This window comes from Chaetodon auriga, chromosome 24, assembly GCF_051107435.1.
Source record: "Chaetodon auriga isolate fChaAug3 chromosome 24, fChaAug3.hap1, whole genome shotgun sequence".
NCBI lineage: Eukaryota > Metazoa > Chordata > Actinopteri > Chaetodontiformes > Chaetodontidae > Chaetodon > Chaetodon auriga.
The window spans coordinates 3436752-3464344 of record NC_135097.1 but is presented as its reverse complement, the minus strand read 5'-3'; the positions used below and the strand labels follow the sequence as shown (position 1 = coordinate 3464344).

Sequence of the window (27593 nt, the reverse complement as noted above, 5' to 3'; positions counted from 1 at the left end):
GGTGAGTCCTACATTTGGTGTGAATTTCTAGGCCATTAATTTGGGGAACATCACTTCTAAAGGAAACAGCTCGACATTTGTGGTTCCTCTTTCAAACGCTCTCCATTAAAGCCTCTATTAAACAGCCCACACTGCATAAATCACCGCTCAGAACGCTGCACAGACACATGACAACAACATGCTCTCGTCTTTTATTCCGACGAACGCCCGCGATGCAGCGTGTACGTCAAAACACGGCAACAGATGAAAAAAAAAGAAAAAAAAAAAGAAAAATGTGAAAACAAAGGCATAAACATTAATCCTCAAACTGCCTGATAGACGAGACTTGACGTTTGTCTGCAGTGGATTTGAGGGTTTTGACCACGTGACAGCGAGTGTACGGTTTTGTGAAAAGTGTTTTCACAGACGTTCATTTGTGGTGGAAGTGACCTTTAAAACTATTAAAAATTAAAAATGTGCAGCTTGCTAAGGATGCGAGGTACAGCAGGTTTTTTCAAAATAAAAGCCCAGCAACAAAAAAAGCACAAATGACACTTGTTCAAAAAGAACCAGTGAGGGATTTAATGCTTTTACTGACTACAATTCTGGTCATTTGACAAAAAACAAACAAAAAACTTTCAGTTAAAGCGTTCAGTTAAAAGCTCTTTCTACTAAAAATGGGTGTTGTAAAAAGGAGTTTGGCCCTGAACACGTGCATCTTTCAGACTTTTGGTGCAATCCCAAATTCAAAAAGTCATTTTTCACACCTTTCTGTGATTCTGCGAAGGTTGAGCCTCCACATGTGCCTCAGCTCCATCAGAGGATCTGAAGCTTTTGGTCACTTCTCAGTTTCATGTGGTTGAAGCTGTGCAATGTGACTAATGTGCCACATCACAAACACTACAGCTGGAGGGATTAACAAGATTTTTCTGTCTTCTAAACCTCTGCAGATGCAGAGAACTATTTAGGCATTTTAGTGAACTGTTAATTAAGAAAATGTTGGTGATGCATTAACAAAAAAAACATAAACTGTACATTTACAGACACTGTAGAGTACTTGGAAATAATATAGCTGCATTTCAAGAGTTATTGTGGTATTTTTTAACATATTTCAGGGTCCACATGACTAACAGGTACAAAATGTTTTGGATTTGGTCGAGTAAATCACCAGCAGCCACCAAACAGGCACTAATGGCTGCAACGTAAGCCCTGAAGGCAAACGCGCCCGTCCAAGTACTAAAAGTGTTTGTTTTTGTCACTGACAGGATCAGATTGTTATTCCAAGCGCCTGACAACATCATGGAAAGGATCCCGACAGAAACTGACCTTTTTCTAAAGAGTAAGATCCTTTCTGTTTACCCAGAAACAGCTGTTGCGTCACTCTGTTCAAAGCCACCAGACTCCATTGAAAAAAACGGTAATTTTAGCTCGCAGGACTGAGGAGTAGCTGTTCTGCCGCTGCTTTGGCTGCTTAGTTTGTTTCACATCTGAACTACTGTGATCAAGTTGTCACACTCAGAATAACAACGAGAGCCCGTCTGTGGCGAAAACAAACACTTTCAGTGGGAGGATTTGGCCCAAACGATGACTTTGCAGCCCGTTTCCAAATCCAAAACCTTTTATATCCATTACTCATCTCGACTCCAAAATATGTAAAAACAAGGCCCAGGTTTAAAAAGAATTACCATTTAAAGGCAACTACAAATACAACTACAGAGGATTATGTTTCTTTATTTTTTAGCATATCATTTAGACAATTTTTAGATTCTTTACCAGAAGATTTCTAAGATTTCAGCCTGTTTTTGGTGATAAACTGTGTGGGGGAACACAACAGCTCAGCAATGATACAGAACATTTTAGCGACCAAATTGTAGAATTGTGAAGAATATATTTCTTGTCCTGCGTCTGTCGGTCTTCAAGCAGCAGCCATGTTTGTTTACTGACCTGAAGTTGATTTAACTTCGGTCTCGGCGGTGCCAGACCGGCTGCTTTTATCTGAAACCTTCGAAAAGTTCATGCAATCTGTTATTGTCTGTCTCTGGAAAAGAGAAACCTTTTCAACTTTCTCTGCATATTTTCCATTTAAAATTCCAAACTCCGTCCAGATGTTTAATTTGCAGATTTCGCCCAGGGGTCAAAACAATGCGGCCGAGCAAATCAACTTCTACGACGTGTAACCGCCTGTTTTCCAAACTTTTCCACACTGTTTGTTTGTAAACTTTCCAAGTTTCTCAAGACTTTGGAAAATGCATTTCATGTACTTACAGGACTTTCCGGGCCTGTGCAGAAACCCAGGGGTTTTTACAAGCATAACGAGGCGTTCGGGGAACCTTCGCTTTTTGTCTGTTTTAGAGCTTATCTGTCCTCAGAGGGCTGAAATCACAGCGGCACCGCGGTGAACGTGAAACCTGACACCTGGCAGATCTGTTTTCCCGTTTAGCTTAAAAAAGTCCCCGACTGATAGGATGTACACAAACGCATCCTTTAATGCCAAAATCTCTGGGTGCACTTACTGTAAAAAACCCACTGTAATTCAGTTTTACATACACACACTGAACTCACCGCAAACTCTCTCATTCACACAAACACACATACCTTTTCCAAAAACACAAAAGGATTAAAAACAGTGAACATTGTACAGTAACCACATGACGCCCCCGCCCCCCCCCCCCCCATTAAACTGTTTTCCCCTGGAAACACTCAGCTAATGTTTTCCAAAAGCCTCACTCGCTCTCTTTTTCCTGCCTTCATCCCTCCCTCGTTCGCTCCGTGCCTCAGGGCCGAAGGGGTCTGCTCCATATTGTCTTCATTAAAGCCGCAGAGCATCGACCTGGTTTGGAAACATGGTGTGTGTGTGTGTGTGTGTGTGTGTGTGTGTGTGTGTGGAGGAGGAGGAGGAGGAGGAGGCTGCTGACTCCTAAACCACATTCTTTAAATTCCCTGTAAACAAGAGAAAGAGAGAGAAATGAGAGGGGTGAGCACACACACACACACACACACACACACACACACACACGCAAACACACACACAGACACACAGACACACACACACACACACACACACAAACACACACACGCAAACACACACACAGACACAGACACAGACACACACACACACACACACACACACACACAGAGGGAGGAGGAGGAGGAGGGAAAAAGTCAAATCCATCACATTAAGTTAGATACAAAAAGAGGTTAAATACACGTTAGACAACAGGAGAAACCAAACCAAAGATGGAAGCACACACACACACACACACACACACACACACACACACACACACACACACACTCAGACCATTGAAAATGCAAAATAACATCTGGCCGAGGTAAGTCGCGTCGCTCCTGAGGAAATACAAGCATGCAAAGAGGGGAATCGATATGGAAATAACGTTCAACAACACGGCGAGTTCATTTGCATGAGGGCACAGACTGGCCTCCGTGTCTGACACACACACACACACACACACACACAGTGGATGAGTAATTGCTCTGACACATGTAGCTGCCGTGCTGACGCAGTGAGGGAGGATGTCCTGTTTGTCGCCCATTGTGGAGCTGTCATGTTCTGCCTGCAGTGACAGCGGCGGCGGCGGCGGTTTTATCGCGGAGCGCGCTGGACAGACTCCACTGTTGGTGAAGACGTCCTCGTGTTTGTCCTCTGGATGCTGATCACTGTGGCTTGTATGTTAGAGAAGGCCATGCTGCTGCAGGCGGCTCCAAACACAAGCGCACATTAAAACATCAATACCCCGAAACTCGTGCTCACTGGCCTGTTTGGGAGCCTTCAGGCTGTATTCAGACCACCAGAAGCACAAAAATACGCCGCCGCCTCCTCATTCAGCTTAACAAGGTCACTGTGCTGGCAACATGACGGCCCCCCCGCGAAGAAAGGAACAGAGGGTCATCTGGACAAAAACCTCTACCTGGTCAAATTATGCCACAGCGTCGTCGCCCAGCTGTGCACAGTCTAATCGTGCTGTTTACCCACGGCTGTCAGCATGAAAAGAGGAAATGATGATAACTTTGCACAGTGGTGAGCTCTGTGCAGCGTCTGAGGCTTTAATTCACCTCCAGACTCTTGGATTACTCGTTACGCTTGAGGTTTCTGACCCTTTCTTGTCCAACATGCCCCCCACAGCCCTGTCAGATGGGCTGAATACCCCGTCTTTGCACACAGTGGCTGCAGTGCATCAGGGGTACAGTTATCCTGTAAACAGTCTGTAAAATTTGCCTTCCTACAACTCAGATCTACATGTCAGACAGTAGCTGTTTTTGCTTTTGCAGGACTTCTGCCAGCGTATCCAAAGCTGACTCCCCACCCGGCACCTCGCATCATGGACGTTTCTTTACAAATGCATGTTTAAGATGTTTTTTAAGCTAAAATGTGTTCTGCATAATGCAAACTGCTATAAAGAATAACTAAAAAACGTGTGTGTGACAGTTAGCATGAAGTTAGCAGTGATGTTAGCTGTGAACGTAGCAGCGTAGCGTGTCCACAGTTTAGGCTATTTGTCGGTGATTAATGCTAAAACTCCTCCACGACCTGAACCAAGTTCCCGTGTCTTGCTTGCCAGTGAAGGGGGTCAGTGCCAAAGTTAGCAACACTTTCAGCCCAGGCTCATTTCAGGTGCGTTTTGATTTATTCTCATTTTCTTGCCAACTCCTTTTCTTGCACTCTCAAAGGCAGCACCTGGTGTAAAAGTGTTAAAACTGACTCTGGTTACTGACAAACTGAGGTGTGGCTCGTGACAACGAAAACACTAAAGAAGAGCAGCAAGCTAATTTGTATATGTGGAAGTCCTTTAAAATATCACCGCTCTCCTCACAACGAACTTCCCTGACCTCCGTCATCTGTCCCACACTGATGCAGACCCTACCATTTTAAATTTAATGACCGTTTTCAGGCCAAAACTTTCCCGTCTGGACTTTCCACTGCAACATGCAGGGAATCCTATTAGCCTTGTTTTGTTTGGTTTTTGTTGAGACTGTCAACTCAGCACAATCATTCCTTCTTTGGGTTGAGACTTTCCCTTTCCACCTCACAAATTCAGGCAACAATTACTGTAAAATTACAGCGACAAAAGCAGTTATAGCTGCGAGTGAGTCACACTGGTTTCTGACTTTACACGTGAACTTTAAAGGCCGCATGAGGTAACTGTGGACAGATAGCTGCCGACGGCGTTTCTGGGGCAACACTTGCAAACAATGCAAAAACCCTCCACTGTGACAAGGGGGAAGGTTTCAAAAATCACGACGTGTGCTAAAAACAGGAAAACTGCATTAGAAAAGAGGAAGAGCGGTCACAAATGGACCCTCAGCAGCACCGACAGAGCGACAGCTGACGGGGTAAAAACTACAAAACTGATCAGAGGCTTGTGATGGGCATTTTTAATTATTTTCCAATGTTTTATGGACTGAAAGATTCATTGAAGAGCTGCAGATTGTCTCTTCCTGCGTCCCCCATCCAGCCATCAGTCCTCTCTCCCTCCATCCCGCCGCTTCTCTTCACTTTCCAGATGTAGACGGTGAATTGACGAGCGTCCGACGGGGGCCTCTGATATTTACTACCTGCTAACGTTAATCTATCACAGCATCTGTGGGTGGGTATCATACTGCACGTGTGTGTGTGTGTGTGTGTGTGTGTGTGTGTGTGTGTGTGTGTGTGTTTCTTAGGTGGTATTCTGCATGTGTACGTATGTCTTCTGTGAACATTTGTGTGTATTTTTCTGTGAATGTCTATTCATGTCAGCGCAGGGGAGGATTAACGACTACGAGTATCTGGATGTAAAGATGCTGCAATATTTCCATGCTGACGCACACACTTGCACACAGATAAGATAGAGTCACACAGAAACCACCACCGTCACACTGATGAAGCCGAACACACACACATGCAGCCTCAGGGGAAATCACGCTACCGGAGTCTCGTAAACACAGAGTTGTGACACGCAGTCAGACAGCTGCTGCTGCCTCCGACAGTCACCTAATAAAAATCACATTTTAATTAATGTGCCCGCTAAACAAGCCGCCGTGTGTTTGTTTGAGAGGGAAACAACAGGAAAGCCCGAGTGACTCCCCAGATAAGAATGCTAGAAAGCACACAAAAGCACGCTGAGGCCGATATTCTTCCTTTGTCTGAATGTTTTTGATGCCCGTCACAGTGTTTGTCATTTGTTTCTATCGCATGCATTAAGAGGAAGCTGTCGCGTCTGTGAGGGAAACATGTTGGCATCTATTACTTCAGAAACATGAGCTGACTCTGTATTAAAGGCTCTTTACTGACTTTCTAGACACGTTAGCGACGTGGCTCTGAGTCAAACTTATCCAATGAAAATTTCTCAGGTAACCTGCTAGCGTTAGCATGCTAAACCTGCTACTATGTTACACTAACATACTAAACGTTATCAAAAAAGAGCACCATGCTAAAAGTAGCATCCTATCCATCCTACTGACTTCAGCAATAAACATACAACCGCTAACATGCCAAAGGTTGTTAGCATACATGTAAATATAGAAACTGTGGGCATGTTTGCGTGCTAGTTGTAGCAAGTGAGCGAACTTTAAGTCACATTTTTATAAAACAGAGGTCACACAAAAGAAAGAAGGTAGAAGAGAAGAAGGACGTGAAAGAGACAGAGAATGTAAAAGCGCTAACGTTAGCATCCAGCTCAAAGAGAAGCTACACTTAGGTTGAGCTAGGTTTTCAGACTTACCAAACTCAGCTAACGTTAGCATACTGAGTGAATGCTGCTGAATAACGGACAGATGAACAGATAGACGGACAACCTGAAAAACGAGTCGCAATAAAGTAGATAGTTAATGAAGTAAAACTCCTTACAGCTGAGCCTGACAAGCTTGTTGCTAACGGTAGCTTACATGCTAACATTATCATTCAGCTCAACACACGGCTGAGTTTAAGGACATTAGCGGCTGACGAGGGTGACAAAAGTCCAGCGAGTCTGGTCTGTTGAGTTTGAGGTGTCCTCCCATATTTAGCCATAAACAAGGCCTTTCATTAGCGCCGCCCGCAGGACAAAAAGCACATTTTCTGCCTCACTCCTGGTAAAGCCACCGCTCCATGTTTCCATCCACTGAAAAACTGCATGTGCGTCATTTCCTGTTGGTGCCAAGCGATGAAGCAATAACGCGCAGTGAGCACACACGGTGCTCGGCGTTATAAGCTTTGGGACATACCACATGCTTCAGGAAAATGAAAAAAATGAAAGGATTTTTGGGGATTACCACTTTAAGATTGAAATCTTTACGGTCCGTTCGTGCCAGCAGACAGCAGATGTGGGCACGCAAACATACATGCAAACTCACACGGCTCAGTTTCTCGGGGAAACCAATGTTTATAAGCAGCACAGCACTTCCAAACCAGAGAAACACTTATCCACCCCGATGATGTCATGTGGATATGTTCGCCTGGAGGTGTGTGTGCGTCCGTTATAGCCGATCCTTACTCGTGTGTGTGCATTCGTTGAGCCAGCAGACATGCAGGCCTTTCTTTAATCGGACGCAGAGACCGAACGACGCGCACATTTACACCCGTATTTAAAATTATAATCCCTCACTTCTCCTTGAGTTCTGGCTTTTTGACAGCTTGTTGTGTGCTGAGAAGCTGTGTGACAGAGCTCGTTTAGCAAAAACGAGAAGGGAGAGAGAGAGATGCAGGAGAAAAGAAGGCAGGGATGAAGACATAAAACAGATCTGACAGGTTGAAATCAGGACCAAAACCTCAATGGAAGAAAGAAGTGGATGCAGGGAACAGAGAAGCAGACAACCCCCCCGACACACGAGAGACGGTCAGGGAAGCCATGATCTTTGTCCAACAGGCTCTCCAGGAAAATATATCAGGAGAACAAGTTTTCTCGACAAAAATCCAACACATCCCAGCAATAACTAAAAATTCAGTCAATTTACACCCCTCAAAGTGAAAAGCTGAATCAGCCCTGACAGAGCAAAGGCAGCGAACGAGGGGTCCGACAGGAGAGACAGATGGGACGCAGCAGCCAAACACACATTCTCCCACTTTCTCTCCATCTCTGGCTTGCCTGCATTTCATTTCTCTCTCTTTCATTCCCTCCGTCCATCCAGTCGTCCCCTCCGTCGCCCCTAATAAAAGCCGTATGACTGGAAACCAGCGATACTTTCAGCCCCTCCGGTTGTGATGACTTGATGCGAGCCAACAGGCCGAGTGAATTTCGGCAAATAAACTCCCGTTCCCTTGATTTGATGCGACCTGGAGTGTTTCAGAGCGCAGGGCTTAATGCTGTTTGGACAAGTCGCCGCTGCTTCCAACAGCGAGTTTGTTGTTTGCCACAGTGAGATGATCTGATCTGTCCAAACGCACAAAGTCTTAGCTGCTAATTGGTACCACGTCCACTCTTAATGGGGATAAAATCTGAGAACACATATTTTCCCCTCGTTTTGGCTCTCCATTCACGCTGAGATGAAGAAACAAGTCAGCTCGTCAAACAGCAGTTCCAACACAGCCATATAAAAATGATTATCAGCCGTTCTTGGACATGGCTGAGTACTTCCTCAGCGCACCAAAAAGCTAACTTTCTGTCACTTCCAGCTCTCCCAGCGATCACTTATTGGTTTCAGTGTAGCTCATTACATAACACAGTTGTTGCTCTGCAAAGGCAGAGATCTGAGGGTTTGAAGGGACTGATGGGTGTTCAAAACAGGAAGTGCAAAGACCAAGAACTTCACTACAACAGCGACAGTTAGCCCTGATGCTAATGAACAGAAGCTTTACAGTATTCACAAGACTTTAACCGCTGGAGTGTTTTTGTAGTCCGAGCTTATTCAAGCAGGAGCAGCTAAGGTACAAACGTATATTAGCATTAGCACGTTAGCTGTACCTAGTTAGCTAGCAGCACATCGACTGTGTGTGTGTAGAGTGTGTGCGTGTTTTCCTCTTGTCTTTGCACGTCGTTGTAATCAGAGATTTTACTGAGGTTGAGCTGTAAAGCCTTGGAACGAGCTGGAGCACGTTATGCTAGCTACGCTCTGCTGTTAACATGTGGATGCTGCGCTGCAGAGACGTGACTTTCTTGAAATTAAATCCCAAAATTATGAATCACGGAGAGATGAAGGGTCACAGAAATGAGCTTTAACCTGCAGCACAGTCAACCTGTGCAGGCACACTTTACACCTGATGGAAGCTAACGTGCCTTTAGAGTAAAGAAGATGTTTAGCAGCTTTTAGCACCACTTTTGGTGCTAAAAGTGCAGAAAAACAGCCATTAAATGCTAAATGTTAGCAGAACCCATGAGAGATACAGAGAGTTAATCAAAGAATGACCTCTTCTTCCTCTCAATGACGACAGCTGTGGTGCTTTTGAGCAAGGCACTTGATTCCCAGTTACTGTAGAAGAGGTAGTTCAAATGTCTTACATGTACAATTTTGTGGTTTGCAGGCTCAACATGAAACTGAAAAAAGTCATGAAATACAGATCTTACATTTTTCAGCCTAACTTTTCAACATGAAACACGGCGATGTGACCATATTGTGGTCATATTTCCTTCCTCCCGGCCTCTTCCCATTAGCCGCAGTGTTTTAGCACCTTTCGTCCAATCAGACGCTCTCTCGCACGCAGAAACGCTGCGTCAAATCCGACATTTCACTGACAGAGGGAAAGGAAGGAGGATTTCCTGTTGGTCTGTGGTTCACACCTCAACACACTGGATCTTCTACATTTATGAGACACCGAATGATCAAACTCAGACTCTCAAAAAGCGGCTATATAAAGCATAAAGTTCGGAAAATGAACTCCGCTCGTCGACGTACCCCTCGCTCGTTCCTGACCTCGCCTCCTTACAATAACTCTCCCGCCGCTCAACTCTTCGCCTACGTTTCACCCCGCCGGAGGATCTCTCCTGGGTGTTGCGGGCTGTCAGCGCCGAGACCAAAAGCCCGGCTTCGGGTTTAACCACACGGCTGCACACACTCGCAGATTAATGTACAAACACACATGTAAAGGAACATATAGAAAGAGAAAGATGCAGAAAGGAGAAAACACCACAAGACCCAGACTCTGATTGAAGGGGTTGTGGATAAAAGAGTGGGGTCAGCAGCACTGTATATTCACACACACACACACACACACACACACACACACACAAAAGGATGTGAAGAGCTACAGCGGGGGGGGGGGGGGGGGAGAGAACAAGTCATACTTTCATCCCACACAGAGACGTATAGAAACAAGAGCAGACACATGAAACCACACATAAAAAGAGCCTCGCAGAGACAAAAGGGCTTTAGGTGGTCGAGGGTTCAGAAGACACACAAACACACGGCCGCCTCCTCACCCTCACCCACACAAGCAGACGCACCTGCGCATCCACACACACACACACCTTTGATGGTGCTGATGACCTGGTCCAGGTGTTTGGAGTCGTTGCGGTCTGGCCGACAGCTCGGGCTTATCTCCAGCGAGTAGTCGGGTCCGTACTCTGTGAAAAACTAACACAACAACCAGCGTGTCAAACGTCTGCTTTCATGGCTTTTAAAGTGATGTTTCTGTTCTTGTTTTCTTATTCGCAGTCACACTTTCATCCCTCACATCTGCACAAGGTCGCTGCAGCAGAGCGCCAGAGTACACTCGCTCCTCTTTGTCTCTTCTTTAAAGAATGCAGCTGCTATGCTGCTGGAAAATTTCGGGCCCCGTTTGGACTTTGAAGAGCTGGATGTTGAAACTGACTGGTGATGAATATTTACGCAGGCTTTCAGGGATCATTTAAAAAAAAAAATTGAAAGAAATTCAAAGCAGTGGAAAACATCAAAGACATTGTCGCGCCATCAACTATCTTCTCTTTCTTTCTTCTCTTTCTTTCTGGCAGACACAGATCATAGATCATTGATTTTTTCCTCATATTTAAATACATAAATATATTTAAAGTAGCAGTAGTTTGAATATTAGCAATGAAAGTTGTGTTTAGTACAGTTTTCTCCACTTCTTGACTGAAACAGTGTTGAAAAATGACAACAAGACCAACTCCACCGCCATGCTAGCAGCTCTGTGAGGCTGAGCTTCGCCATAGAAGTGGTTTGAGCTAAATGCTAACAATGATGATGCTAACATACTGATTTTTAGCAGGTATGATGTTTAGCATGTTAGCATACTAACGATTGCTAAGCAGCAATAAACAAAAAGTACAGTGCAGGTGGGAATGTCATTAATTATGCAGGTCCATAAGTCATTGGTCAAGTTATAATATTGACCTGATGGTGGCGCTAGATGCAAAATCAGGGATCACATTTCTAAAACAATTCATCCTGATAGAGACATAAAAATTAATGCCAAATCTCACGGCAACCCATCCAATAGTTGTGGCGATATTTCACAAATGAAACCACAAATGTGAACCTCATGGTGGAGCTCCAGGAAAAGTCGGAGCTTCACCAAAGTCGGTGGGAACCGTCCTCTGGGCGTCATGTGTATCTGGACAACATTTCACAGAATCTGTCCAGTGTTCGTCGAGATGTCTCAGTCTGGACCGTCAGACAGACCGACGTGGCCATCCCTCAAGCCAGGATGAAACAACAACAAAAACCCCCATCAGAGCTCTCAGATGGACACATGTTCCTTATTTTCTGATCCCAGTGTGTTGTCTCCGAGCTGCATTAACACAAACAAATGCATGAGACTAGTCTTGTTCATGTACAGAAAGAAAATGTAATACAGATCCCAGACGAGGAACCACAAATCAGTCAAAGTCCAGTGGACAGGCTGGGCCTCAGCAACATGAAGAATCAAAGAAAGAGAGCCTGAGATTTCAGCAAATACCAAAGTCTCCTGGCATTTCACGCAGAGTCGGACCAACTCCATGAAACAAAACCAGCCAGAAGACAAAAAAACAGGTGGAAATCCAGAGAGTGGGTTCAACCAGAAGTTAAAACCAGAGCACGTCAGTTGAAAAAACATATTTCCAGGGAATCTGTCGGGCCGTGACTCAGTGCCATGAGAGCAAAACAAACTCGGAGGCCAGATCTGACCACAAGTGCGTCAGTCCACTCGCAGAGACTGTTGTGAAAGCCTTGGCCTCTGAAGACTCAGCAGAACACCGAGCGGGCCGAAAACTGCTCGTACGTACAGCACATACCCAAAGTCTCCCTTTAAAAAGTTCGAAACCATCGGAGCATGAACGCCGGACAAAGCTTTCTCAGCTCGAGGTCCACGACCGCTCACGATATTATGTGCTTTTGCTTTACAGTCTGCTTTGCAAAACGCGCCGCTGACATGACGCTCGGACTGCACACGCTCCGCGAGCACGTCGGGCTGCTCCTTTGAGTCGGCGCAAACATCCCATAATGATTTCCACGATAATGCCACGGCCGCTCTGAAGGCGGGGACGTGTTGTTTTGGATTGAAGCTCTTTAGTGGATTAGATGGATGTCATTAGAGAGGACTTCAGACAGCCTGTTGGCAACACACACACACACACACACACACACACACACACACACACACACACACACAGCTTAGCCAACATGCAGTAGGAGTATACTTTTGTGTACTTGAAAGACAAAGACTACTCTGTCTTTGTGTAACAGCCCTGTGTGTGTGTGTGTGTGTGTGTGTGTGAGTCACAGAGGGGGAATGCATGCTAGTTTAGCGACGACATCTTAACGTAAGAGTGTGTGTATATTTATGTATATACATATATGTGTGTGTTTGTGTGTGAAGGCTCGTGGATATTTGCTTGTGTGTGTACATGCATATCAAGGTAAGGCCCTGTGTGTGTGTGTGTGTGTGTGTGTGTGTGTGGTTGTCTGTTTCCAATTAGCTCCGATGAGTTTCTGTGTCTTACCTCCGGTCTCAACAGAGCTCAACATGAGAGCAGCAGACACACAGACACACACACAGACACACAGACACACACACACACACACACACACACACACACACACACAGTATTCCCATGAACCCAGTGCTCTGTCTCCTGCTGTCCAGCAACACAAAAACACACACAGGAATCGCACACACAGCCTCCCGCTGCCTGCTTGTTTAGCTTGGACGAAGGGCGAGGAGAGAGGGAGGAAGCGAGGACGAGAGAGCTGCAGACGCACTGAACCAAACACTCATCTTAATATAACATCTCCAGAATATTCCTAATATTTCTTGGACGAGCAGAACGACAGAAAAACGCCGGAGTGAGCGTTCGAGATGGAGAGGATGATAAAAGAGAGGCTTTGATTCAGTGACGCAGCCAATCTACGTCACCTGGACGAGGTCAAGAGACAGAAAACACCCGCTGACCAGCGCGGTCCTTGACACGGACCCTGTGCCCATCACTCACTGGGACGACCTTGTCTGTATGAGAAACAGGCCTAGACGCAGAGAACGCTGTGTGTGTGTTCGTGTGTGTAAATCGAAATAAAAGCAGTGAAAATAACGATGATTATTAGAACATCAGTACTACTTAAAGCAGCAGTATTAACAGCACAGCACACTGTTAGTGTTTATTAATCTCATGCTTTTTCTTATCTGCACACGTTTGGTTCGTATAAACAGCATCACACTGAACGGCTCTGTGTGCATCACGAGCGTCCCACCCGCCGGGCCGCCAACAAGCCGTCTGCAGACGAGTCGGTCGTGTCGGACGGCTGAAGAGGACGCAGCGCCGACGTCTGGATCGCTCATAGCTCGGCTCGTAAAGCTCAGCTCCTGCTCATCTGAGTACAGTGAAGCAGGAAAAGCAGCATAAGCAGCAGTATTAGCTACAACAGTGCTGGTAGCAGAGTAGTAGTGATGGTAGTACTAGTAGTATTCTTAATATATCTCTATACTTATCAGTGCGTGTGCATTTATTAGTGTGTGTGTTTAAGCTGAAAGCCAGAACATGTTCGTGTGCATGAGCCCATCTGTGGACAGCAGTGTGTGTGTGTGTGTGTGTGTGTGTGTGTGTGAGAGAGAGAGAGAGAGAGAGTGTTTGTTTTCACAGCGATCAGCAGGATCTCCAGCTATGAAGGATGCCGAGCCGCACGGCGGAGGGGGAAACATTCGGGGAAAAACACAAATGGAGCGTCTGCTATCAAGCTGCTATCTAATAAATGTTTTCGGCGAGGAAGGGGAAAGCGGCCCGATGCCCAAATCACAGTCACATACCGCACGTACACCTCCCTCCCTCCCTCCCTCCCATCCTCCATGCTCTCTCATCAATCCATCTTTTTTAGACGCATCTGTCAGTTCTCCTTTTAAGGCATGGTGCCCCGCAAAGAGCGTTTTTTTTTAAGCATTCGGAAAGCTAAACGGGAACGAAGTGGAAGAAATGCTGAGTGCAGAGGAGTCCACGCTCAGCTTTAAAACACAGCTGATCAGAGCAGAAGACGATGTCTGTGCAGTGCATGTATGGAGCTTAACAGAGTGTGTTATATTTCACATTTTCTGCTCCATCATAAAGGTCTTTCAGGGTACAGTCGGGTAACTTTGAAATGGATGAAGGCTCATACTCAATATTCTTGTGTGTGATAAGATGAATTGTTGATTTATGCTATAAAAATGTTTGAATAATTCATTAAATTTGCTGTGAAGCACGCTGTAAACACTGAACAATGATGAGGTGTGCAGACGCAGCGCGATACATCCGAACTTCACCACATAAAGGTTGATTTCAGGACTTGAAAAGCAAAACAAAAAGCACTTTTTTTGAGAAATTCGTCAAAAGAAAATGCCAATTATGGTGCATGTTAGGATTTGGTGCACCTCCAGTCGGGTGCCTCTGGGGTTTATGCAAACACGCTGCCTGATAGGACAGTGAATGATGGTGCGGTCTTCGAGGATCAAACCTGCCCATGAACTTGAAACACAAACATTGAAAAGACAACTGCAACAAAGACGTGACTCCCTGAAGGAAACCAGACAGGAAACCAACTGTTTCAGCTGCATCCTAACACTGATCGCCCACTGCGCCGACCCTGATTCAGTCTAATGATCCGCAGCAGAGACGTTTGATGAAGAAAGACGTATAAGAGACGCACTGAAGTGGAATAATCAGCGTCTCCACAGCACATTTTTCTATGTCACATTGTAAACAGACAAATTCCCCTTCGGGAACACGCACACATTCTACTCCGGTGACGTTTCCGGTGATTGAGCCCGTGACTCTGGGAGCCGACACATCCCTGACGGCGGCGAGGGGCAGGACGGGAAGTGGCTGCAGACAGGAAAAGAGGAAGGAGGAAGTAAAGAGGCGGGACGCTTCCCCGCTGCCAATCTGGGACCAGAGATGTCCTCCCTTCCTGTGTGGCTCTGAGACAGACACACATTTGGACTGACTTGTGTTGTGGGAGTTGCGTTCTACCCGTTCGTTAATATCCATCATCATTACAGCAACATCTGTCCACACAGACTTTTTCCACAAGCCCTTCAATGTCATAATCCGTTATCGTCTAATTGACTTGGATGGATGGATGGAAAGCTCTCATTAATGAGCTACAGCTTACCCAGAAACGCATTCATTGCTTCCTTATGCAAGACAATGGACACATAACGTCACAGAAGCATGTTTTAGATCGACTACTGCTCGCTATAAAAGTTCAAGATCCATGAAATGAAGGCTTTGGGCACTTAAAATCGACCTGGATTAGCGTGAGTGGCTAATAGCATGTTATAAAATCCAGAATGTGCAAACCAAGCTAGTCCAGGTGCCAGTTTCTGTTCCAGCATATTTTTAGCACGAGCAGCGTGTGCTTCGCCGGCCTGCGCTGGAGACAGGAAGCAGAAGAGCGACGGAACGAGGGGAAGGTACAGTGTGAGACAAAGGATACGAGCTGGATTCACACCAGCGACAGAGGAGCACATGGCGAGGCAGCAGGGCAGACGCAGGAAGTTTGGATGTGTGGTTTGTTTTTTATGGGAGGAACTGAGCTGCTGGGAAATGGCAGAAAACAGAATTAGAGGAGAGGAGGGCTTCAGGGTGGGCAGGTTAGAGAGGAAAACCTCACACCAGCGTGGAAAACCGGCCATCGTCTGTACGTTTGAGCACGCAGACAGTCGCGTTAGCATCACTATGAGCATGTGACGCTAACATGCTAACATTTGGCACAGAACGTTTTGTGTGTTCTCAAATTTGGGCAGAACGTAGGACCATAAACACGAGCATGTCGGAGAGCGTCTGTCTAATCGTTGATTTATGGAGTAACTTAAAGAAAAACCTTGTTTTTGCTGCCCTGCAGTGGTTTAACTTGTCACTTTGCTGCAGTGACGCCGCTGCTGCTGGTATTTGTATCCAGATATAGTATATGTGTACTTATACTGTCTCAGGATATTACTTAATCACATATATTATCATACTGTTCATTGTTTTAGTGGATTATATCGCATTATTCTGACATATAATACACTTTGCTGCGCTACGACGCCTGAGATGATGTTGCATATTAGCTGCCTTGCATTTTGCCTTGCATTTTGCTCTTGCGTAATTTTATTTAGATTTAATACTTAATTTTCTTTATATATCTGTACTTAATTCTGCCCGTTTGTGCTGCAACAGCTGACTTTCCCCTCTTGGTTTAACACTGGTGGACAGATTTATCATTTCCTTACATCTTAAGGCTGTTAACTGCCATCAAATTAAGACTTTCAGAGGTTATTCCAAATAAGCCCCACAGCACAGAACAGTGCAGCTACTCCCCCAGCATGAAACCCTTCTGTTTTTCCACATAACATCACCTTTAAGGCAATCTCATCAAAGGCGTATCTGACATTTGAGGCAATGAAACAACACAGAAAGCTAACGGCGAGCTACCAGCTGCTGCGACAGTAAAAGGTCAAACGCCACAAAGAAATGTTCTCAGAGAAGTTAGAACAACAAGTACGCTGAAGGACATTTCTTCAAAAACAGAAAAGCCAATCCCCGTGCCCGTCCAATCAGGAACACTAACTAACCTTTGACCTCTGTGGTTATTCTTAGCGCGCCCCATACTGCTGCCTCCGATTCACACGCGGATCGACTCCGCCGCTATCGGACAATGGAGGTCAATCAGGATCAGCTGAGCGCTAATAGACAATACGAGTCAACAGGGAGGGTTAATGACTACAAAAGGCACTTTTTACTTGTGTTTTTCTAAGATACGGCGGGATAATAAGTGTGACAGAAGCAGGCCATTGTGTGGGTTATCTGCAGGGTAATATTTTGTCTGGTAATCAGTGAATATTACAGCACTATTGTTGATGTGACTGGCCAACTCTGACTAATGTTTGTGTTTTTTAGACTACTATTTTTAATCATCAGTGTACGGTTTGTACATGCCCCAAACTGAACACCCTCGCCCTCTTGAACAGAGAGAAAAAAAAAATCATTATAAATAAACATGTTCAGCAAAATATTTCAAGCGAAAATCAAACCAGACGTATTTGTTTGGAGAGATTTCAGTGAGATTTGAGCAGATAAAACAAACCAGATGTGATTGAAGTGGCTGTTTTTGGATGTTCAAACTCTGGTTTACTCTGGTTTCACAAATTTTGTTAATTACGGACAAATTTGAGGATGTTTTCCTCAATGAAAACACCTTCTTTTAGTGCAGCTTCCCATCAGAGGAACAGCCGTTTCCTCCACACTGACGGCAATTTATCATACAATGAAACACAAAAATGTCATAAAACAGGCCTGTGCATTATCTGACTGGAATAAATGTGTGCATTCATGCGCTTTTTTTCTACAGTAGACACACACATGCACACATGCACACACACACACACACACACACACACACAGAAAAGGGGTACAAAGGTGGTTTTTGTTCCCCGTGTCGCTGGAACTTCAGCTTTGCTTGGTCATCATGGATAAATGCCCCTCTTATCGAGCACAACGGGCAAGGACAGAGCCAAGAGCCCCCACACACACACCCACACACACACATCTGTGTAAAGCTGTGTAGTGACTTCGTTGAGAAAATGATGAATATTACCTTCGAAATGGGAAAAAGAAGCCTTTAAGCACTTTTTAAGTTAAGAAAAGCCATTAGGCTGTTTGTTTGGGATCTTTGGGATTTCAGGGATAAGTGCGTGTGTGTGTGTGTGTGTGTGTGTGTGTGTGTGTGTGTGTGTGTCCTCTCGTCTTCATCATCTGCAGCAGCTGCCCGCACTGATAGTTGCTTTGTTTTCAGTGAGTGCTTCTTAATGAGGTCAAAGGCTATTTAGGGCCATTGGATGCCGACGAGGAGAAACAAGAGGTACCTTTATCACGGTCAGAACACACACACACACACACACGCACACACACGCGCGCACACACACACACAGCTATTCATTACATTTGACCAAGACAAGGTCCAAAAATCAGTTGCTGGAGAAAGAGACTCTTTGTGTGTGTGTGTGTGTGTGTGTGTATGTGTGTGTGTGTGTGTGTGTGTGTGTGTGTGTGAGACGGATCCACTGGCTTCTATTTAGAGCGAGGATGGGTCTATTTGATTTCCCACTTAGCCTAATGAGAAGAGGAGCATTAAGCGGCCTCGCGTCCATCGCTCCTTCCACGCGGCGGTAAATCCGCAGAGCGTTTTCATTCACGTCTCGGCGGCGGCGCGTTTGTTTACATCCACACGACGGCCGAAGCGCGGCCAATCACCAGATTAAGCTCCACTTGGAGCACATGATCCGCAGTGACCTGATTTTTGCAATAAGCACATGTTGCGTTTCATAATCCCGTTAACGCCGGCCTCCAGGAAACCTCTTCATGTCGTAAAACAGCGGCGGTGACACGAACGCACTGATCTGATTTATTAGCGGTGTCATGGAAGCCATTTTGCGGTGAGAGTTTCTGGTTCAAACAAACACAACACCGAAAACACTGACAGTAACCAGACTATAATTCATACTTGTTGCAGTAATTCAGAACACTGACGACTGATGGAGTCATGCTTTTCCCTGCAGCTGCTTCGAAGCTTGGAGGGCGTTTATGCGCATGTTCACTTCATCTGGGAACAAACGAATCACTGCGATGCACGTCGATGTGTCATCATCATTATTACTGAGTGTGTCAGTTCAAAGCTGACGATAACACGTTTTATAATGTGAGATTTCAGAATACTGTGTTTGAATAACTGCTTGAGCTGCATTGGTTCATCGCAGAAAAGATGATTTAATGGAGGGAGGTTTGAATCCTCTCAGTGCTGGGTGGAGCTTTGCAGGAGGGTCCGGGGACATTTTTACGTTAGAGCTAAGATCCTGGATCAACACAGGACTTTGAACAACTTCATCATAAACACACTGGCTGTGCAGACACGACTGGTGACGACTGGTGACGACTCTTAATGTCCCGGTGTGGGATCGACAAAGTCACATCTTATCTTATCTTATCTTATCTTAGGAAGGCTGACTGACAGGGAGCGACAGATGCTTTGCTGAAGCAGTGAACAGTGCGAAACACAACCTTAGAGAGCTTTAATGTTATTGCTTAACGCTAAAATTGTCTAAACTCAAAGCTTAAATGACGATGGTGAGATGTGATCGAAAGGCCTGGAAAAAGCTCATAAGTGAACCTTGACTCGGGACCATTTGCAATAATTTCCTCATTGTTCTCTCCTCTGACAGTAATGATGCATGTGATCGTTTATTCCCACAAACACTGAACCAAATCACATCCCTGATTAGTACCACCAGCAGGGAGGACGTGGCAGTGACGCTTCGTGTCTAAAATAAACACAGAACCAATCGCTGGATTTCGATTCCTCTCTCTTTCAATGACGCCATTATTCCCACACGGCACATGAAAATTCTCCTTTATGCCAAACGAGATGGAAATAGAGGAGCCAGTGTTCGACGAGGCGGACTGAGAGGAATTGTCAACACTGGTCGCCTTCTTTCTCACACACATCGTCTGAGTCACCTGAAGACAAACCCCTTTATTGAGAAGCGGGCGGCCATCTTTGATTAGACGGAGTGACTCAGCAGACAGCGAACACAAGGGGCGTGTGTTTGTGTTTTTCATGTGTGCGTGTTGGCCTGTGATTTTCCGCGACGGCGCAATGAATGAGCGCGTTTGTGTCCGTGTGGGAACACGTGGATGTGTGTGACCGCGCCTATCAGGGATGAGAGTGTGTGTCGTCGTACCTCGTGGTCTGGTATCTCAGAGGAGAGCGTCTTTCCCAGCACGGACGCCGTCAGGTAGGTCCAACAGCGAGCCGTGTTGGCCAGGTTATAACCGCCTGGTGGGACACAAACAGACAGAGCTTAAGGGACGGACATCGTGTTGTGATCACATGCACGAAGAGATGGAATGAAGTTAAGAGAACGACAAGAACCGAGAGAGAGAGAGAAAGTATGTGGGACAGAGAGGGAGGGAGAGAAAGGAAGAGAGGTGGGATTGTAGTTGAGTAAAATGGCTTCATTGTGTTGTATAAGTAGTAGCTATCATCTGGCCAAGGGGTCTGGAACATAGCACGGTGTGTGTGTGTGTGTGTGTGTGTGTGTGTGTGTGTGTGTGTGTGCTGAGATTCAAAGCAAATGCAAACACACAAAAACATTGTACATGACCCTTCATTAAACTGTGTACGCTGAGCACACATGCCTGTAGAGGAGGACACGCACGCACACCGGCCTGCATCTACGCGTCAACACACAAAGCATCAGCCAGAATAATAAACACACACACACACGGCGTACCTCCTCCCAGCAGCAGTGTTGGTAGCTGCCACCCCAAGACATACTGCAGACACTTGCCCACCCCCACCGGGGTCATGTTGAAGGAGCACATGGGGTCGCCCGCCATGGTGTCGGCGCCCAGTTGCATCACCAGCGCCTCAGGGTTGAAATGCGCCCGCACTTCCTGCATCACGCTGCAGAACGAGACAGCTTGAAACATCAGGGCCAATCAGGAGCAAGCACTTTCATTCCACATCTTTGATGTGTCATTTTTCCAGTGTTTATGTTTGCCTGATTGACAGGTGTCTCAGCCAATCACACTCAGCTGAGACGATAAGACAGTCCGACCAGGATTAGCGCTGCTCTATGGAGGACCCTGACCTTCCTCAGGCATTGTGTGTGTGTGTGTGTGTGTGTGTGTGTGTGTACCTGGTAAAAATCTGGTAGTATCTGTCATCCTTGATGCCGTCCTCCAGCGGGACGTTCACGGCGTACCAGCGGCCTTTACCCAGGCCGGTGTCACACAGGTCACCCGTACCTACGCACACACACGCACACACTCATCTTACACTGCCTCACAACACAAGTTATCACATCAAAACACTTTTTTTTCCACGCAAACACAACCTGGAAAGAATCCAGGAGAGAACTTGTGCAGAGAGACGGTCATGACTTTGGAGGTGAAGCTGAAGGCGTCTTCCACACCTGCAGCGAGAGGAGGAGAAAAACAATGACTGAACTGAACTTTCAAACCAAAGAGTGTGTGTGTGTGTGTGTGTGTGTGTGTGTGTGTGTGTGCGTGCGCGTGTGTGTACCATCTCCATGATGCAGGTCCACGTCCACGTACAGGACTCTCTCGTATTTCTCCCTCAGCCTGAGGATTCCCAGCACGGCGTCGTTCACATAACAGAAACCGGACGCCTCGTCCCTGTGAGACGGCGAGAGGGGCAAACAAAACAGGAAGGTTTGACAGTCCCACCTTCGCCTGGAGCGCCCCCATCGGGCCCACCGGTGGAGCTGATGAACTTAGTGATATCTAATGTTCCACCATCCGCTCTGACATTATAAATTATATCATGACATCAGGTATTTCGGAGGAATTGGCAGAACTTCCTGTGTTTGTGAGGCTGTGTGGGCAACAGGTGGGCTTACTTCTTGGCATGGTGCCACCCCCCCGCCCAGTTGATGGCCACGTCACACGTCTGGTTGAGCAGACACTGGGCCGCTGTCAGGGTGGCGCCCCCTACTGCTGCTGCATAGTCATATATCCCCTCCACCACCGGGCAGTCGTACCCTGGAGGCAGAGCAGCCCAGAACATAAACAATGACCAAAATTATAATAAAAGCACTAAACAGCACTAAATATACTGCAATATACTGTCAAGACTCAATGGGAAACGATGACAATACAAGTAATTTATTAATAAAAAACTGCACTTCAGCATAAAAGAGCAGGGATGTAAATCTTTAGACACAGAAAAGCTGCATTATGAGTGGAAAATACATTTATTCCTTCTTAATTTTTCCTCTGATTGAAGCTGATTCAGGCCCTCATAGAAGAATTTAAAGAGAGACGAAGGACAAATGAGACAAAAAAGGAAGGGAGGGACAGAAGTGAGGGCAGCGAATGGACGTGATGGATGGCAAAAGGCGTGAAATAAATCGGAGAGACGGAAGACAGAGACATGTCTTCATCCTGGAAAAGGTGGAGCAGTTTGAGAGAAGACGGAAGGATGAACCGGAGAAGACAAAAGGAGGAAGCAGCGCAGCGAAGAGTCGAGGACGTGAAGAGGAGCAGAGACGGATGAGGGCGAATGAATGAACAGAGAGGGAACGAGTCAAGGATGTGAGACCAGGGAGGCTGAGCTGGAGGATTAGTCTAAAGTTAGAAAGGCAAACTTCGCTGAAGGATGGACTCGGGCTCGGTTCAGCCAAGAACAACAAACCGCGGCGGGATCTCTCTGACTGCGTCCCACCCGGTGGAGGTCCAGCTTAGATTAACGTATTCCCATCTCTCCCAACACACACAAACAATGTGAAAAGCAATCCAGATATTATTTTAATTCAGGGCAAGAAAAGCACCACCCGTTAAAATAAACTGAAACGACACATTAGCAGACTCAAAGCCTTGACCTGGACTGTGTGCTCTTTTAATCTTGTCTAATATCGCCCTCTGCTGGTGACACACAAAGCTTTTCTGCCTCTCATTACACTTTAATCCCTCCAGTTTCCACATTATGCTGCAATGAACTGAGCCAGACGACACACTGGTGAAAAGTTACTCTCGGCCTTCCTCACCCAGGCCGTAGTCAGCTGACTGGGGGTCATCGTTGTCTCCATCCTGGCTGATCTTGCAAAGGTGCTCCAGGTAAGAGTCTGTGTGGAACTTGGCCATTTCCTCTATGGTGGCCAGCTGAGGTTTGACGGTGCTGGAGAGACAGGACAAAAATAAATACTGTCAAATAAAATACTGTGTGTGTGGATAAAACCAACCAGCGCACCTCTACAGATGATTCATGGGAGACTGTGAGCTGGTGAGACCAACCGAGGCCCTTTTGGATCAAAAAGCATAAAAAAAAAAAGCTGCCACACAGTCAGCAGTGAAAGAAAATACCAACTTTTTGCTTTTTTTATAACACTTGCCGGCTGTAAAGACTTAATTTCAAATTCTTATCTTGGAGTGAAAAGTACAATATTTGCCCCTGAGATGTAGTGAAATAGAACAGCATAGAATGGAAATTTTCAAGTAAAAGTACCTCGAATTTGTGCTCAAGTACAGTAAATGAGTAAATATACTTGTGTGGCGGGCTACACTTGTATTCCCCCACTGCCAGCAGTCCCACTCTTTACCCAATAGGCTCAGTCAGTGACCTTAAGCGCTGTGTTGTAGTTCCACGTGTTACCGCTGGGTGGAAGCACCTGTCAGCTGCTCGTGTGCAGAACAGCACAAATGCATTGATTTGAAATGACGCCTGAAGAATCCAAAGGTGACATAGTTAGTACAGTTTATTAAATAAGTAATGGAATAAGTCTTGTCACTTGTTTGGAAGAGAATGTTCGTCGTGTCTACATTCAAAAGTCGCACGTACATGCGCGTGTACGTGCGGGCGCGTCGTGGGTGTGCGCGTGCGCTCTACGTCAAAAGCGCGATTTTAGAATGTCGACATCAAAGACATCAAAGCCACTCAGCCTATAAAAGCCAGGATCAGGTCTCACAGCGCAGATCGCAAAACTATCGAGACCAGTACGAATCACAGACGACAGCAGAGGCACTTGCACGCGAGTTTTCTGAATAACGGACGACATCAGAGGCACTTGCACGCGAGTTTTCTGAATAACGGACGGTATCAGAGGCACTAATACGTGAGGTGTTTGAATCGCACATATTAGGAGCACCGACACGTGAGGTATTTGTGTACAATCGTACACAGACACGACAAGAGATGGAGAACGTCTCTGAGGTTACCGTGGTCGAGCCTTTTAGACCGAAGTCTCCTGAGACCCTTCCACCCACTGCTGGGGGGTCCTCACTTGAGGAGGTACAGGAGCTCCGGCTCTTTGTCACCCCTCCAGCTTCAGTTTGGGGGCCCACACCGGAGGAGGGACAGGAGCCCCGGCTCCTTGACACCCCTGCAGCCTCTGCTGGAGAGTCTACATCTGAGGAAGGAGAGGAAGACATATCTGAGGTCACCACGGTCGAGCCTTTCAGATCCACGTCTCCTGAGACCCCTCCATTCTCTGCTGGAGAGTCCACACTTGAGGAAGGACAGGAGCTCCGGCTCTTTGTCACCCTGCTGACCACCAGAGTGTTGGTCAAGTGCAGCGCCTTCCAGGAACGCAGCCAGGAGGAGTGGACCACGCACATCAAGAGACTCCGAGACGAAACGATGGAGGGTCTGTCCCACATCACAGACTTCGTCTGTCCGGATCTCAAGACCACAAAGAAGGTGTGCAAGACTGTGATACAAGAGCTGAAGAGGAAGTTCGGCAGCAGGCGGCAGCTGGAGCCTCTCATCAAGTTAGAGGATCCAGGTGTGGATGCGACTGTCGTACAGACTCTGCAGGACTGCATCAGGGATTTCAGTGCAAGGCCAGAGAAGGAGAAAACCTCCAACGCTTGGTGGAAACTTGTATTGAAACACCTGGTCAGATTCACAGTGTTTTCTCTGTGTCTGCTGGCTGTGTCAGTTGGACTCTTCTTTCTGCAAGGTCTGGTTTTCTAAGACACAACAAGACAAGACAGAGGTGGTGGTAGTGGTGGCGATGGTGGCGCGGTGATGGGTGGGTGCATCCTCTCAAGAGTCACAGCAACAGGACTCTGTGCGCTCCCTCCCGCTGTCATGCTGGGTTTTCTCCGGGTGCTCCGGTTTCTCCCACTTTAATTGGCAAAATAAAATAATTAATTGCATTTCTCCTGTTTCATGAACTTCTTACAGTTATGATACTAATACAAGTATGTTTCCACAGGTTATATTCATCATATCAGATGACACACAGCACACATTTAAAAGCTAATCACAGAGTCCAGAGTCCATACACAGGATGTAACTTTCACACTAATGTGTACTCCACATTTAATGTACATAGAGGTTAAGAGCACAGAAGGGACCACTGGAGGATGTTCAAGCCAGAAGAAGTCTCTGGGAGTGTAACAAATGAAATGACAAGAAGAACATGTCCCTCCAAATGATACCCCTGATTTAGAGGACGGTGAGGACTCCGGCGATGAAGAGCTTCAGGACAGCTCGAGCACAATCCAGCAGCTTTTTGTTCTTTAAAGATGAAGGTTTTCAAGAAAAATTCAAGAGAGTTCTGTACAAGAAGTCATACAACAGCTTTAATAGCAGCTAACGGTTGATTTGATGGTTAACACAGATGATCCGTTCTCCAGTCAAGGTGAAGTTTTACAGACTTGTATCTGGTTTTAGTGCATGTCTGTATGTGTCCAGTCACTCACCAGGACACAGCACATATTGTTAAATGGTGTGCTTTCATATTCCTTCTCAAAACAAGCTTACCAAGCAGGTTTAATGCCTGTGTTTACTCGTCTTTTTGGTTGACAAGGTTTTTGATTGCTGCAATCAAACATCTGAAGTGTGTCAGCAATAAAATACACTGGAACAAGCTTTTTAATACAACGATCTCAAATTCAAGCAGTGTACCACAGTAGAGCAGCTAGCTTAACACACTGAAGCCATTCTCTCCGATTAAAACACACTTTGTTTCCTCCGTTCAGGTCAGAAACAAACGTTACCTGTCTGATAACACTCACCTCATGTGCTCGAGGAGTCCGTAGGCTTCTATCAGTGAGTGGACCATACTCGCCTGGAAGTGAAGACGGTAGAAACCATGAAGTAAAGACACAGTAAAGCAGAGCTGGCGAGTGAAGACGTGCTAGCTGTCTTTAAAGGACGCTGCTCATTCAATGCGACTCACCCGGTTTGGCACTTTGGATAAAGAGTCGCAGGTCTCGATGTAGTCCGGGCTGTAGACATACGCCACTCTCCGTTTACCGCAGCTGTCATCATCACTGTCCCCTGTACGACTCATTTACGACAGATAAAATGGGAATAATTTGACGGAGAATGTCGCTAAAACAATTTCCCAGCGAAGAGATGCAAGCGGCGTCTCCTTCTCTACTTCGGTGTCACACCGTCAACATTCCCCCCCGGTACAGCCGGTTAACGGCTGCTCTTCACCACTCGGTTAGCGGGAAGACGACGGTGATAGAATCTAAAAAATATACACACTGTTGGATGATTTTGTCTTATTTAATACAAGAGATTCCGACGATTTTGGGCCCAGGAAGACGGAGAACTGCTCGGCTACAAACATCGAAGCGAAAGTTCCGCGCGCGGACGTTTGATTACAGTGGAACGCACGTAGAGCGCAAAGCATTGTGACTAACTGTAGTCTTTTTGCCTTTCACTAAAGTAGCTACCGTTTCAAAAGGGTACGAAACGACGTTTTAGGTTAACTAGGACCCGACCTCCGAAACTAATACATTTCCAGTCAACACATATCTTTTATTTTCAATTTTGTGAGTGGATTCTACCGCATATCACCACCTTTTCACCATATTCACCACAAAATTTCCCCAAACAGAATGTATTCGGGGTAACAATCTGAAAAACTGGAATGAAAATACAGTTATTGGGGAATAATTTACAAGTAACGGCAATTCCCCACTAAACTACACCAGTAATGAGCAAAGTAAACAGAGGGCTTCTATCCAGGACAACTGCTGTTCATGGAAAAATCTCCAGCAGCCTCCTATAGAAAGAGGAATCCATGCCTTTCGCTAGAGGGCATTAAAACAACTGACGTACACCAACCACAATTCACTCACTGAGGCACAGTGCCAAAAATAAAACACCATTATTTTATCTATCACTGGTATGACTCTGGATAATGCGCTGATAAAACAGTCAATATGCTTTATGGGGTGGTGCACAGCTGTTCTCTACTGTTTTTCCCGGTCAGTTTGCTTCCTGGTTGAATTTGACAGCAGCTGAGTCAGAGACTTTTCAATTATTTCTGCAATTCAAGTATTTCTACACAGCAGTTTTATGGAATTTTACTGTATAACTGTTAAGAAAATACAAGTACTTCCACCCTGAAATAACAAACTCTGCCGTCGCTCTGCCTTAGTGTGCAAACTCCGTACACTGGGTTACACAAGTGTCAAGTTGTGAACGACAAAAATAGAATTTCCGGTCAAAATTTTCAAAATTAAATATTGATTAACAGTTCAGCACTGATGCCAAACACAACGGTACAAGATAGAAGTGCAGTATGAAAAAAAATAAATTATATCAATAAAAGTGTAGTAAATGAAAATTCAACTGTGATTACTATTACTAAATCATTCTCAATATTGACATTATTTCGACTGTCAGTTAAAAACCTTGTATGTCATGCAGCATCCAGTCCTGCACCACTGGGCTCTGGACCAGCTTCATCCCGCAGACCACAAAACTGCTCAACTATTTTCATTATGACACTTAACCTG

General features: G+C 45.9%; 1 protein-coding gene across 1 annotated transcript; it reads right to left on the bottom strand.

The window, feature by feature from the left end:
• Nucleotides 1-534: 534 nt before the first annotated feature.
• hdac8 (histone deacetylase 8) lies at nucleotides 535-26248 on the bottom strand. Its single transcript, XM_076725636.1, has 11 exons — nucleotides 26018-26248; nucleotides 25854-25906; nucleotides 22880-23010; nucleotides 21734-21875; nucleotides 21397-21509; nucleotides 21209-21286; nucleotides 21011-21119; nucleotides 20603-20775; nucleotides 20051-20145; nucleotides 10356-10461; nucleotides 535-2919 (listed from the first exon to the last, which is right to left on the bottom strand). The coding sequence occupies exons 1-11, from the start codon at nucleotides 26129-26131 to the stop codon at nucleotides 2897-2899; spliced, it is 1137 nt and encodes a 378-aa protein (XP_076581751.1). The 5' UTR covers nucleotides 26132-26248; the 3' UTR covers nucleotides 535-2896.
• Nucleotides 26249-27593: the final 1345 nt, after the last annotated feature.

What these genes read in the sequence shown, in the direction of transcription:
- hdac8 (XM_076725636.1), bottom strand. Translation starts at nt 26,131, where the DNA reads ATGAGTCGTACAGGGGACAGTGATGATGACAGCTGCGGTAAACGGAGA. An exon ending in GGACCTGCATCATGGAGATG is followed by an intron (nt 21,287 to 21,396) that starts GTACACACACGC and finishes CTCTCGCTGCAG; the next exon opens with GTGTGGAAGACGCCTTCAGC. An exon ending in GGTCATCAGCACCATCAAAG is followed by an intron (nt 2,920 to 10,355) that starts GTGTGTGTGTGT and finishes TCTTGTTTACAG; the next exon opens with GGAATTTAAAGAATGTGGTT.